Source organism: Cibotium barometz, chromosome 33, assembly GCF_041138505.1.
Source record: "Cibotium barometz isolate CiBa-2024 chromosome 33, ASM4113850v1, whole genome shotgun sequence".
Lineage (NCBI taxonomy): Eukaryota > Viridiplantae > Streptophyta > Polypodiopsida > Cyatheales > Cibotiaceae > Cibotium > Cibotium barometz.
The window spans coordinates 11,248,304-11,261,347 of NC_141078.1; the positions used below are offsets into that span (position 1 = coordinate 11,248,304).

The following is a 13,044-nucleotide window of genomic DNA, read 5'->3' on the forward strand; positions in this document are numbered from 1 at the left end:
ATACAAGCTCATAGGTTTAGCCGGGGGTGGTCAAAAAGCGAGCCAAGAGCAGCGAGCACAAAGCAATGAGTAGAGCTCATGTTCTTGTGAAAGTGAGCAGGTAGGGGCATGGTATGATGTTAAGCGAGCATGAAATGTTAAAGAGAGAGTGGAACCACAGTGCAATTCTGTAGCAATCAAACAAAGAAGACATGAAATGTTCTAAAATGACCATTGCAATAATTTTTTTTTCGAACCAATGGTGCAGATACAAAAAATCACTATTAAACCCATATTGCTTGGCTCGCTAAAAAGATATTGAATCTATAGTATTCACAATGTTGGAGAGCCATTAGGAAACAAAAGACAATAGACAGGAAAATTTATAAAATAACCAAAACATTTCCAAAACAAGTACTACGGTTCAGCTGGTATGACATGACCCCCATACATATTTCAACTAAAGTGGGTTGCAGGTTCCTAAAGCTGTTGAGGATGACTTCTAATAGACTTAGTTAGCATGTCTTTTACAATTCTCTCAGAAATACAAACTTGATGAATATGCATATTGTTGTTCACATCCTGTCCAAGAATCATTAAGAACACAAAGTATATGTGCTTGCATGCAAGATATGGTCTTTTCTTGGCCACTCTATCTCTGAACTCCACACATGAACACATTGGATTCTTCTGAATAGTGACCTCTATCAGAGATGTGTCTTGGCTCCCATTGGTCAATGGATTAATACTAAATGTTTCCTTTACCCCTTCTATATGTATATGGCTGCCTACAACTTCTGCATGCATATCTAAGGCTGCAGTGATTTGACCAAATGCAGCCTTTGAAATTCCTCGTCGATATGGAAATTGTTTCACCTCCTTGTTTGTCTCGCTAGTGCCTTTTGCAAGCTCCTTTTCTAGAAAAAACTCAAGAGGAATACCAATGTCATATCCTGCTCTAATAAGCTTGCAGGCTTCTTTCACTTGTAACTTGGTACCTTTAGCAATGGGCCAAACACAAGGGACATCCTCTGGTGGATGTAATATTGTCTTTGTAATTTTCCAAGTGTGCCTAACATCTGTATTACAAAAATAGCAATACTTCTCCTTTTTCCAGGAGGATAGTTGACAATCACTCCAAAAACAAGGACTGACATCACCCCCTCGCAACCTTGAGCTACACTTTTTCCCTGATGCCCAGTGGTTGCACTCAACTCGATTCACTGTTGGTATCCTCCGCAAGGCCCACTTTGTATCATGCACATCACTTTCAAGGCTCTCTAAAACTTTGCATTGCTCATCGACCTCTATTGCAGACTCTAACCTCTCTCTTGTCACATAGTTAAACTCAGGCCTATGGCTAGAGTTGCCAAAGTTTTCTTCTGTCGAGTCGTGTAGTGGCCTTTTGGCTCGAATAGTTTTATTCTCACCCTTGAATTTTACCCTATTTGAAAACATAGGGGTCCCCGCCACTGCATCATCCACTGCTCGTGAGGTAGCTATTGGGGATGGACTTGCTTTCTGTCGAGAAAGAGCTCTCTCAACCAAAAGCTCCAATGTAGGCCCACAACCTGTGTATTTTCCTTCCAAGAAAGCCAGTTGTCTGGCACATTGGAAGTAAGCATTGATTAGATCTGTCACACAAGCATCATAAAGACTAATCTTTTGCCTATACCCCTCCCCTGCCAACCAGCTTGCATGCTTGGTCTCTGACATATTTGTCCTTGGGACAAGAGCATTGACAATAGGCTCTCCATCCTACAAGAGAGTGGTAGAAATTGATTAAAAACAATGCAGTGCACATAAGTAGGAGGCACACAATAATACAATGAATAATCTCTTACAAACATTACCTTTAAAATGAAATGACCCCATCGACTAACCCTATAGTGCCACCAACTCAACCAGCTAAGAAGCTTAGGGATGTTTCTATCAGCTGCCTTGCCAGTTGCCCACCATGCTCGTATCCTGCGAAATTGCTGAAGGGCACTTTCTTTGTTTGGGGCAGTCCTCCACTTCTCACACATCTCCCTGTGCTTTTCTTGATGTGGGCTATAGATGTACCTCTGCGTGTGGACACGAAGGTTGTCTTCCCAATGCCATAAACATGACCTTTCCCTTTCAATCATCTCCTTTCCATCGTTGAAGACACGTCTCACTGCATTCCAGTTAGCGCCAGCCTCATCCGCCATAAACCCAAAAAAATTTGCTACCTTCCCTGTGTGCTCCACCATTACCAAATTCATATTTTCCCAAAACATGACTTGAGCATCCTCATCCTCTTCTCTAAATTCACAAGTTGCTATTGTCAATAGCTCACCAATCCTGCATGCCACAAATGGAAACGGAGTTATATTAAAGACACAAATTAAGCAATGCTCTCTACCGCTTGTAACTTACATGTGGTCATAAACATGTGCTCCCATTGTATGCCATCCAGTATCCACTCGATGCACATGATCAAAGCAGACCCATGCTTGATTAAGATCCCCATTACCATCCTTGTCCATTCGCCGAACAATGTCAATCCCAGAACCAGGTCCAGTAGTAGACATCTTAAAGATAAAGCAACGCTCAGTAGTAGTGGTGGCTTGCAATGGAAATCGAGAACCATGGAAGAACTCAAAATGGCATGTTCTTTTTAGATTAAGAATGGCTTCATATCCTTCACCCAGAGGCCGTGTTGTTTTTCGTGTTTGCATTACCATCTGCTTCACCCTGCATTCATAAAGCATACTTAGTGTATTAAAGATGATAATTGCATACTATTCTTTGCTAAATTGCACTTCCTACGTACTTTTTGACATTTATCAAACTTTGCAACTCTTGCGACATCTCCTGTAGCTCCCTCTCTGTCATGAATTCTCCCTGTGCCTTGTCATCATCAGTGAATGCTCTTAAAACCACCTCCCTTGCCACAATCATTTGTACCTTTCTGGGCCCAGCGTTGTGGTCGATGCCCACTGCACGTGCTACAAAGGCCTTGATATTTCGTATCGATGCTCGGCACATTCCCTTGGAAACCATGTGTGTATGTTTGCCATAATGAATAAATAGTCTGCTATGCATTGATTCTTTTGGCATAAAATAATAGACACAGGCAGGACATTCTTTAAGACACATTGGCACATGTTTGCAGAAAAAACACTCAAGGTTCCCGAAGCTCCCAATTGCTAAATTCCCATATTTTGGAGATTTTATCAGCTGCCCATTCCAATGGAGTTTGTTTGGTTGATTCATACGTGTCCTAAAGGAGCAGTGCTCATTCATGCACTGGAAGGTTCCCCCGCAGAAGCTCTTCCTAAGAACAAAAGTTTTATTGGCCCTAGTTTGCGTTTGTGGCTTTGTCCAAATGTTGCCCTCGTATTTTTGCTCCATCCCTTCCATACCTTTCCCACCTTCAAGCTCATATGTACTGAACTCTGGGTACACCTTGGGAAGCTCTTTTACCTTGCCTTTGTAATCACAATCATGGATTAAAGTGTGCAAGACATCAGTAGGAGGTAACATGCGGATTATTTGAAAGCAAGAGACCGCAGTATCAAACTGAACATCTTCCTCTTCCAAATGTTGAAAGCACTTTTCCACAGGAGAGACCTCTATCTCCTCTTGCAATGACCCATGTGCTTGGACATTGATTTCTTCTATCTCTTCAGTGTCCAAGTCACTGTAAAGCACAATGCTCTCTAATTCAATGCGCAATGCAAAACAAAAAATGTCAAAGACAAAGTTAATGCCACTTACATTGGAGTACTCTTTCGAGAACCGGGAGGAAATATAGTTGAGGGGCCTTGTTCTGGGGTCTCAAAATAATTCTCTGATTTGGCAATATATACAGAGGACAATGAATGCTCCAAGATAAAATATGCCTCGTCTCCAATCCCTGCATACAAGTGTAAAGGACAAATGGGCTCATACTCTCCTCCAATTTCAAGTAAGGCCTCCACATTTATCCCACCAATAGTTCCAAGCTTCCCCCGGATCATGTTGATTGACACAAGACATTTGCCATTCAAGAAGGGGACTCGAATGCATGCACCCATTGTAGAATGGAGGAAAACACGAGCCTCCCTGCATAATGCAATCACAACAACAATTAAGGAATTTACATTGAATATTAGCCAAAAATATTTTAATACTAGATGTTCTTGCTCTAATCAATAGCATATACTAGCCATAATACAATTTTACCAGGCTCATTTTAAGACTATGGGTAGAAGCAAATAAAAATATTTATTGCAAAAATAGTCATAATGAAGGGTATCAAGAAGAGTACATGTATATATGTATATATGTTTGTGTGTACACGTGTGTGTATGTATACACACACACACGCACACACACACACACACACACATATTTGCTTTGTGTTAGTTCTTGCGCTTTTTCATAATCTCCTATTAGATTTCAAAAACTCTACCAGTTGGATGCCATAGCATAACTGTGCTATAGATTTAAATAAATCGGAAAAATATTGACCAAACCCTTAAATTTTAGTGTTGAAATTCATTAGTGTTAGGATAAAAAAATTTGTCCAGTGCCTAACTTAGGGTTTTTAGTAGTCGGCTACTTCTTATGAAGCAATTACTTAACGCTTTTAGTCGTCCTCCACACAGAAGCATCTTCCCTCGAACACACACGCAGAGAAGCGATCATGAAGCATCATACGTCTCCCCAGCAAAGAAACGCTGATCTCATGCGCAGGGCCCTCTCCCCACTCCAATCTTTCTCCCCAACAAAGAGACACAGAAAGGTATCATCATCCATGAATTTGTGCTATTTTGCCTGAATGAATTTGTGCGCTCAGCGCACAAAATAATAGGATGTTTTGCTGCCGCCACACTCCACACACAGTAGTATGAGATGTGCGGTGTAACTTCTTGCTATTTTTCTTGAATGAATTTGTGCGCTCAGCGCACAAAATAATAGGATGTTTTGCTGCTGCCACACTCCACACACAGTATGAGATGTGCGGCGTTACCTCTTGCTATTTTTCTTGAATTAATTTGTGCGCTCAGCGCACAAAATAATAGGATGTTTTGCTGCCGAGCAGTGACAAAATCGTCACGATTTTGAGTTCGTAAAATTTCTGCCGCCGGCCCCCCTTGGATCCCCCCGGCGGCAGAAATTTGGAGAGAGTAGTGTAAGAACATGCTATCTATATGGTGCTGTCTCAAACACATTGCATAGAGTGTCTCTCTTACTACTGTCTATATTATGCAGACTTTGTGTATACAAGAAGCTCAAAAAACTCACATTTGATGTCTTCTTGGTTGAGAAACGGCTCACACAGTCGAGAGAGGAGACCAGCAAACATGTGCATCTAAAGAACAATAGCACAAAAAGAAAAAAGTTTGTCCTTAAAAAAGTGTTGGATTGCGAAATATCACTTCTAAAGTTTCTTAGTACTCAATATTGAACGCCTTCAGATTTGGGCTACCGAATCTTTATATATTTTCCAATAAATTTGAATGCCTTGAATTGAACACCTGAAAAGGGCTCCGTAAATATTTTCCAATGGAGATTTTTTTAAAATATTCAATACGGCTTTGAATGCCTTGGAATTTGGGCCAAAGCACTCCATATGATAATCTCAAAGATATTCTGTTCGTTATAATGAGTTGGCCGTTTTGTTGGATAGTGAATGTGCCACCTTTGTTTGATGATTGTGTTGCAGTACTGAATTTAATCTCTTTAGTGAATGTGCCACCTTTTCTTTAAGTTTGTGTCGTATTACTGAATTTGCTGTTAAAATAATCAATTAATTATACAATACGAGTACAATACTATTTGAAGATTTGTTCTTGTATTTTTGCATGGCTATCTGGTTTTCAAATGAGTTCGAGTCATTTCACTAGAGCATCTTGCTTGAAAGGTTCTTGTTGTGCAAAAATGGATGAGTTACCTCTTGCTAAGCGGAAAAAGAGTGTGCAGGTTGGCCCAGGTGAGAGCTCATCGAGACACACAAGGAGGCAAGCTGATTTTTCTAGCACTTTGGAGCAAGCCGCCTCCTCAAACCCTACTACTACAGAGCATGCGGTACATATCATAGATGACACTAACCTGGAGGTGGATATGGATAGGCAGCATCTACATAGTGATGAAAGAAATGAGGAGGATGGACAAAATGTAGTGGGGGCAATTGAGGAAAATAAAGGTGATCAAAATGAGGGTGAGAATACTCAAGGTGGTGATAATGAGGATGAAGGTGAGAATACTGAGGATACTGGGAGAGAGATAGAGGGGGAAGAGAACACACATCCACTAGAGGGTCAAGAAGAAACAGTTGTCACAACCCAAACTGAAGGAAGCAAGCAGAAAAAAAATAAGGTTGATATTTTTGGGAAGATTCTAGAGACATCTACTCCACAAGCCTTTTTAGATAGGATAGGAGTCAAATTTAGGTCTCCACCTCCACGTGTTCCTCTCTGTAGGATGATCCAGACGGAGGCAATCCGAAAGGTTTCTCCCTCAACAGATAAATCTCTTACTCGAAGCTTCAAAAAACTAGGTGGGTACATTGAGAGCATGGGAGCTTTCACAGTATCAATTATGGACTTGGAAGGGGAGGAGACACCATTGACACAAGAGAGGGAGGAATCTTGGGATGAGCATTGGAGGACTGTGAATCAACAATTTGAGGATACTCTTGCACTTGACCCCGAGTGGGGTCCGTACTTGAGCCGAAAAATGGTGCATATTCTTGATGGTAATAATCGACACAATGCTTGGATGGACTGCATTTCTACAGGTGAGTTCTCATTGGGATGTTATAGTTTCTTATGCTTCTTTGTCCTTCCTAATTTTGTGTTTTATTACAGGGTTTCAAGGGGATTTATCCATGCATTGTTGTGTTCTCTGTAAATTTTATGTGTTCGAGCGGAGGGATGTGGGTGAGCTTTTGTTTTCATTGTCCAGGTTGAACAAGTAAGTTAATTTGTCATCAGAGTCTCCTTCTATGTCAAGTAAGTTGTTTGTACTCAAGAATATTAACATATTTCTTCTTTGTTTTGTAGGACGCATGATTATGCATTTGTGCCAACCACATTTGGTGATCGTCTATTTCAACTAAGAAGATTGGGAGAGTCCGACCTAACAACTCTCATGGCACATTTGGACAATGAGGACAAGCTATGGGTTGAGAGAGAGATGCAGAGTGCATCTGCCAGAGGAAGGCCTAGTTGGCTTCATTTGCCAATCCAGATTATGACTTGGCTCTTGTTCAAGGATGAGATGGAGCAAAAAATTGATGAGGCATCAACAAATGGACCACTTGCCGAGTCTGCTAGGGAGAATGTGACTCGAAAGGTAGAAGTTCTCTACAGAGGAAAAACATCAAAATATGCAAGGATTGCTGATCCCTCCAATGGTGAGGCCTTTTGGTGTGCAGTGCTCTCCCTCCCATGGCACGCGTCAAGCAATCATGTGGCCACAGAGGAAAAGCTCAATATGATAGGTTCTGCTTGCATCAGAGACACAGATAAGGCTCACATTGTCAAGCTATTGGACAACTCTCAGGCTGCAGTGCGATCACTTGAGGGTATGCCAAATGATAAGACAAAGGTTAGGGAATGGCTGCACATGTACTCCTACTGGCTTCAGATCACGGAGCTGGGTTTGAGAATCCAAAATGATATTAAAAATGCCGATCGAGTCAGGTTGCCAGGTGAGAGCCGATTCACCTCTTTTGTTGTTCTATGCAGAAGAAAGTACTTCAAAAGGGCTTTCAAAGTGCACGAAGGAGGCATAAAATTTAGCCATGATATTGACCATCAACCAGGCCTACAAAGTGCTACACGGTGAGTCGTTTATAGGTTTTCCTCCAACATAACCCAGATATTCCTTGTTAAAAAACATGCATGCTTCTTTCTGTGTGTTGTTTTATCATTTGTGCTTTGGCTTGCAGATGGTTGCTTTCTGAAATTGAGGAGCACCAATTGGATATTTTACCCCCTCTCGCTAGTGTGTGGCTTTGTGTTGACAATCAATCTTATATGTATGCCGATTTGAAGCTTGGAAGAGTAAGTGATTGAATTTGTCATTTTGAATCCATGATTGAGAAACATGTTCATATTGAGGGTGAGTTGTGTTTACCCATGTTTGTCATTGAACAGGCCATGTCAAGCATAGAGTCTCGTTTCTGCCCGTGGTGGTTGGACCTTGAAAGAAACCATGTGCCTGAGGAGGAGCTTGATCTGTATCGCCAACATAAGTCTATATTGGAGCTTCGTAGCCAGCAAATTGATCATAATGAGGCCACATCCACATCACATGCAACATCGATTGCATCGGCTTCTTTTCGTAAGTCATTGCCAGTGAATTTAGGGAGGGAAATAGTGAATCGTGCATTGGAGGTGAATCGAGCAATGGAAGCAAATAGGGAGCAGAGTCAACAACAGACATCCAATAGTAGTGCAGGCGGGATACAACCAACTGACATCATAACCAAGACATTGCAAGCTCCAGGTATGTGAGCTTCCTACCTCATCTCTATCGTGATCCGATTGTTTTGACTTGAGACTATGTGTGTTAAATGTCAAAAACCTGTCTATAGGAACCATTTATGCCTTCAATGTCAGTATTGAGGACCTTGCAGCTACTTTTGTGAACATGGAGGATGCATCCTCATTGGGAAAGCAAGTGCTTGATGCCATGAATGTTATTTGCACAGTAGGGAATGTCAAGAGTAGAGGGTCCGATTACTGTGTGGAGTTGATATTTGCAGACTTCCCCTCAAATATCATCATTGGAGGTTGTGTTGCAAACAAGGTTCCATATTGGAATAAGATTGGGGATGGCATGTATGACTCTACTTTTAAAGTTGTTGATTCTTGTCTCTCGGATCGAGGCTTCTTTACATGCCTTTACACTATGGAAGAAGGAGTGACCATTGAGCAGGTTGCACAGAGCGTTGGGTTTGGCATTTATCATAGACAGGTTGTGAGGTGTACTCCACCTATTGGGAAGAAGATGGGGCAAATGATTACTACCCAGGTATTGGTGTTGTTCTCTTTGGGGCTGTCATTTGTGCAAATCTTCTTTGTCCCATTTAAGGTGAAAATGCATGAACAACCAATGTGTCTTTGCTTGTAGGTCACTTGTCTAATATTGGCTGTTTTTGTTCGCTCAACATCTCCTGCTACAAGCTTTGTGATGCATGGGGATCAACTAAGGGATTTGGCACTAGGTGATGATCTTGATGTAGGGCAAGATCTTATCTTTGACATGTATGTATGCATTCAAATCAAGATAGAATTTAAAATGATTTTCGGTGATCTTTATGGCATATGGTTAATGGTTTGTGTGCATTTTCAAGAGTGCCATCGGAGGATCTGGTGAAGAGAAAGGGTAGACCATGGCGGGGCGGTTGTCAGAGAGGTCAGCGGCTTAGCAAATACATCGTCTCCGTCTTCAGTCGTCCTGGGGACACGATTTTGGATTTGTTTGCTGGCACTGGAACTCTTGGGCTAGTGGCAGCATTTATGGATCGCAATGTCATAATGTTAGACAAGGATGAGCGGATCTATGATCACCTGTTAGAACCATACTCAGCAAAGGTATGCATGTTGAAAAGATAAATATGTTAGTAGAGAATAATTTTGTATTGATAAAGCTTATTTTCTTTTCTTTGTGTCTCTTGCAGTTATGAGGATCACATGTCTACATCAGAATGCCATTAGAGATAGTCTTTTTTTTAATTGAGACAATCATTTTTTTGGGACTATTGGAAGTAATGTTTTGATGGATGTTATGCTTCTGAATGTTTTTTACAATAGCATGTAGCTGATTGTTGGACAATTTTTATTTGGATTATAAATTTTTTAAATCCTATGGTTATGGTTTCTAAAGAGTATTATATTGTTGTGTCAGTGGTATGGCTATTAAAATTGGTGTGCATCTTAATGGCTTGATTTCTATGCTATCTAGTCGCTGTGGTTTCCATGTGGTTGCAAACAATAGTTTGTTTCTATTAGTAGCTCAATGACCAATTCAACGTCTTTTTAGCGAGCCAAGTAGTATGAGTTTTGTAGTGATTTTTTATATCCGCACCATTCATTTGAAAATGCTTTATTTGCAATAGTCATTTTTAAACTTTTTTAGTCTTCTTTGTTCTGTTCATTATAGAGTTGCACTATGGTTTCACTCTTCTCTTTAACATTACATGCTCGCTTAACATCATACCATGCCCCTACTTGCTCACTTTCACAAGGACTTTATTTCTACTCACTGCTCTGTGCTCACTGCTCTTGGCTCGCTAAATAGACGCACCCGGTTTAGCCCTACATTTGAGGCTAGTCTCTTAATCTTGGGATTAGCTCATCCTACTCTTCACCATTTTGCTCTAGTTACATTGGAGAGAGAGCGTCTTCAACCCCTTGTTCCATTTGCTTGTGGTCACAGGTAGCCTTTGTTCTAAAACCCTGTGGTCCATTTACCTGGTGGTCACATGTTGGGGCCTCACCTACATGTATCATGGGGAGTTTTGAGCATGGGTTCCCCACATTGTCACTTGGAGATTCTGATATGAGGTAGGGATAGGCTTAGCCTTGACATCAACTCTTCCATCCCCGCAAAGTGGCTGGCCTCGATCTAATACCCTCTCCCTTGTAGGGTTACGAGTGTTCATGACATACCTTTGGTAGTCCATGGTGCTAGGCTACATGAAATACATTTGACACTCCATGGCATAGATGAGATCTACGTGATTTGCCTTACTTGAGAGAGCAGAGCCCCCGACGGAGGATTTCAAGGGATACACCTTGTAGTGGGTGAGGATGATTGGTTTCCATATGCATGAGTGGCACATAGACCCTCCGTGGCCAGGGTGGTGGTGGCCAAAGAGATATTTTGGCATTTATGAGGGTTGTCCTCTCATGTGCCTCCAGTTAGACATGAGGGTTGTCCTCTCAGGCGCCTCCAGTTAGACATGAGGGTCATCCTCTCAGGTGCCTCCAGTTAGACATGAGGGAGTGTACATGGCATGATCCAGATGATAGTAGTGAAGAGACTCCTGGTACCCCCTTCTTTGTATACACCGCATGCCTAGGCTACATGATTCAGATGCCAGAGGTTGAGGGTAGTCCAGTAGCACCACCAGCACATTGGCAATCTTAGGGACTCCCTCCTTAGTTTCTCTTAGATTTTTAGACGAGGCTATGGGATAGTTTTTGGTCATGAAAGATCACTCTCTTTTTGTGGAATATGGCATGAAAGATCACTCTCTTTTTGTGGAATATGGCACAGTGTATTCTCCACATCTTCACTATAGATCGGTCCCCCTCTTGCACAGTTACATGGGACACAATTTCTTGGGCCGCTGAGGCTGAGGCTATCATGTCATATGAAGGGGAGGGTGGGATACTAGCCCTTCAAGTCTCTCACCATAATATTTCTACAATGCCAATCCTAGCTCCATCTATTGGTGGTGGTCACTAGACTCTAGGTTCAGAGATGGTGGAAAATTTGCAGCAGTATTCTGCGTGGCACATTTGGAGAGCTCGATGTAGTGAACGAATTCATCAAAGGAACCCTCACCCCACTTATAGAATCCATTCAAGCACCTAGCTTGATATCATTCATACCCTCCATGGAAAGGTTTATTGCATAAGGATGAGGTGGTTTGAATATCCTCGTGTTAAAGCAGCCATCCTAAAAATTATGCCTATATCTTGTGGGTGCACACACAAGATATCTGTACAATAAGAACTTGAGAAATAAGATTAGGGGTAATCTTTTGAGAAAAAGACAAGGTAGTCTAAATTACTAGAGAAAAAGACAAGGTCATCTGAATGACTAGAGAAAAAGACACGGTGGTCTTATTAAGAAATTGAGGACTTGAATGACTAGAAAGATTGATTGAACTCTAAAAGAGTGGAATCTAAACCTAAGCACACGTTTGAGAAGGGGAAAGTAATAAAAGATAACTTGAACCCTCTTTTTACCTTGAATACTCTTCTCAACAAATTGAGAGGATTAATTCTTTTAGGAGTAATTTATCACCTAAGGCTATGAAGGAATGGAAGAGTCATTAAAAAAAACCTCTGTTATGTGACAACATTGTGTTTGAAGAGATTATTAAGTCACATAGTATTGTTTTGAGCATTGTAAATTATTAAATAATGTTATGAGAAAGAATGAGGCTTCAGTCAGTTTAAAGTACCACACTGAATGGAATGATTTGAAGTGTGGAGATCATCCATGGGAGGCCTCACACTAAGTGTGGTGGTCGTTCGGGATCCTGACCCCATTTCGAAAAAATGTGGGTCTAAACCTAGATAAGACCAACATGGTGGAATTAACATATTGGAAACATTGTTAACAAGTACTATTTAGACAATCATAGATTAATAATGCAAAGAAGATGAAGACCGAGCATTGAACTATATTGCCTTTGAATGAATCTTCTTATGTATAATAGATTACACTTTGAGATTACATAGCTATATCAATTAGGAGACAAAAAGATAGTAACCATTTAATTATGGACGACTATTGATATCTAACTCGACAAGCTGAAAATGTTGCAATTAAGGTAGCTAAAGTATAAGATGAAATATAACTACTAAGGGTTATTTCCTAGGCTAATGGGAAACAAGACTTTTCATGCTTAACGTGAACAAACGTACATTGTGCCAAACAAATGTCAATGCTATACCCAAAGTCATGTATGTAGACACATACACACATTTTTGTAAGTATGTGCTCCATGTCATTGTAATATCATGTAACCAAGACCAATTCATGTTAAGGCATCATGTTAAGGTAGCTTCTGACTTCTCGAAGATACGCAAGAACTATATATGTATGACAAACTGCATCACCTTGGTAGTCATATGTGCATAGTTACAAATGTATGTCATACATTTGAAATGTGATTGCCTATATTATAAAGGAGTTAAAATGATGGAATTATCCATAAAACAATTGGAGTTGTCTATCACAATCCATTGGAATTATCCCCATCAAACCAGTGTGGTTACATTCACATACTGTTGATTTTCTTTCCCAAACACATCATTTGGTTACATACATTGTACATTTGGTTTTTTTATGTTGTATAATGTG

At 40.8% G+C, this 13,044-nt stretch overlaps 1 protein-coding gene across 1 annotated transcript; it reads left to right on the top strand.

The window, feature by feature from the left end:
* Positions 1-4,600: 4,600 nt before the first annotated feature.
* Positions 4,601-7,782, top strand: LOC147619296 (uncharacterized). The gene is made up of 3 exons (XM_086773423.1): positions 4,601-4,732; positions 5,914-6,250; positions 7,760-7,782. The coding sequence occupies exons 1-3, from the start codon at positions 4,634-4,636 to the stop codon at positions 7,780-7,782; spliced, it is 459 nt and encodes a 152-aa protein (XP_086629549.1). The 5' UTR covers positions 4,601-4,633.
* Positions 7,783-13,044: the final 5,262 nt, after the last annotated feature.

What these genes read in the sequence shown, in the direction of transcription:
- LOC147619296 (XM_086773423.1), top strand. Translation starts at nt 4,634, where the DNA reads ATGAAGCATCATACGTCTCCCCAGCAAAGAAACGCTGATCTCATGCGC. An exon ending in CAACAAAGAGACACAGAAAG is followed by an intron (nt 4,733 to 5,913) that starts GTATCATCATCC and finishes AAGAGTGTGCAG; the next exon opens with GTTGGCCCAGGTGAGAGCTC. An exon ending in GAACACACATCCACTAGAGG is followed by an intron (nt 6,251 to 7,759) that starts GTCAAGAAGAAA and finishes ACCATCAACCAG; the next exon opens with GCCTACAAAGTGCTACACGG.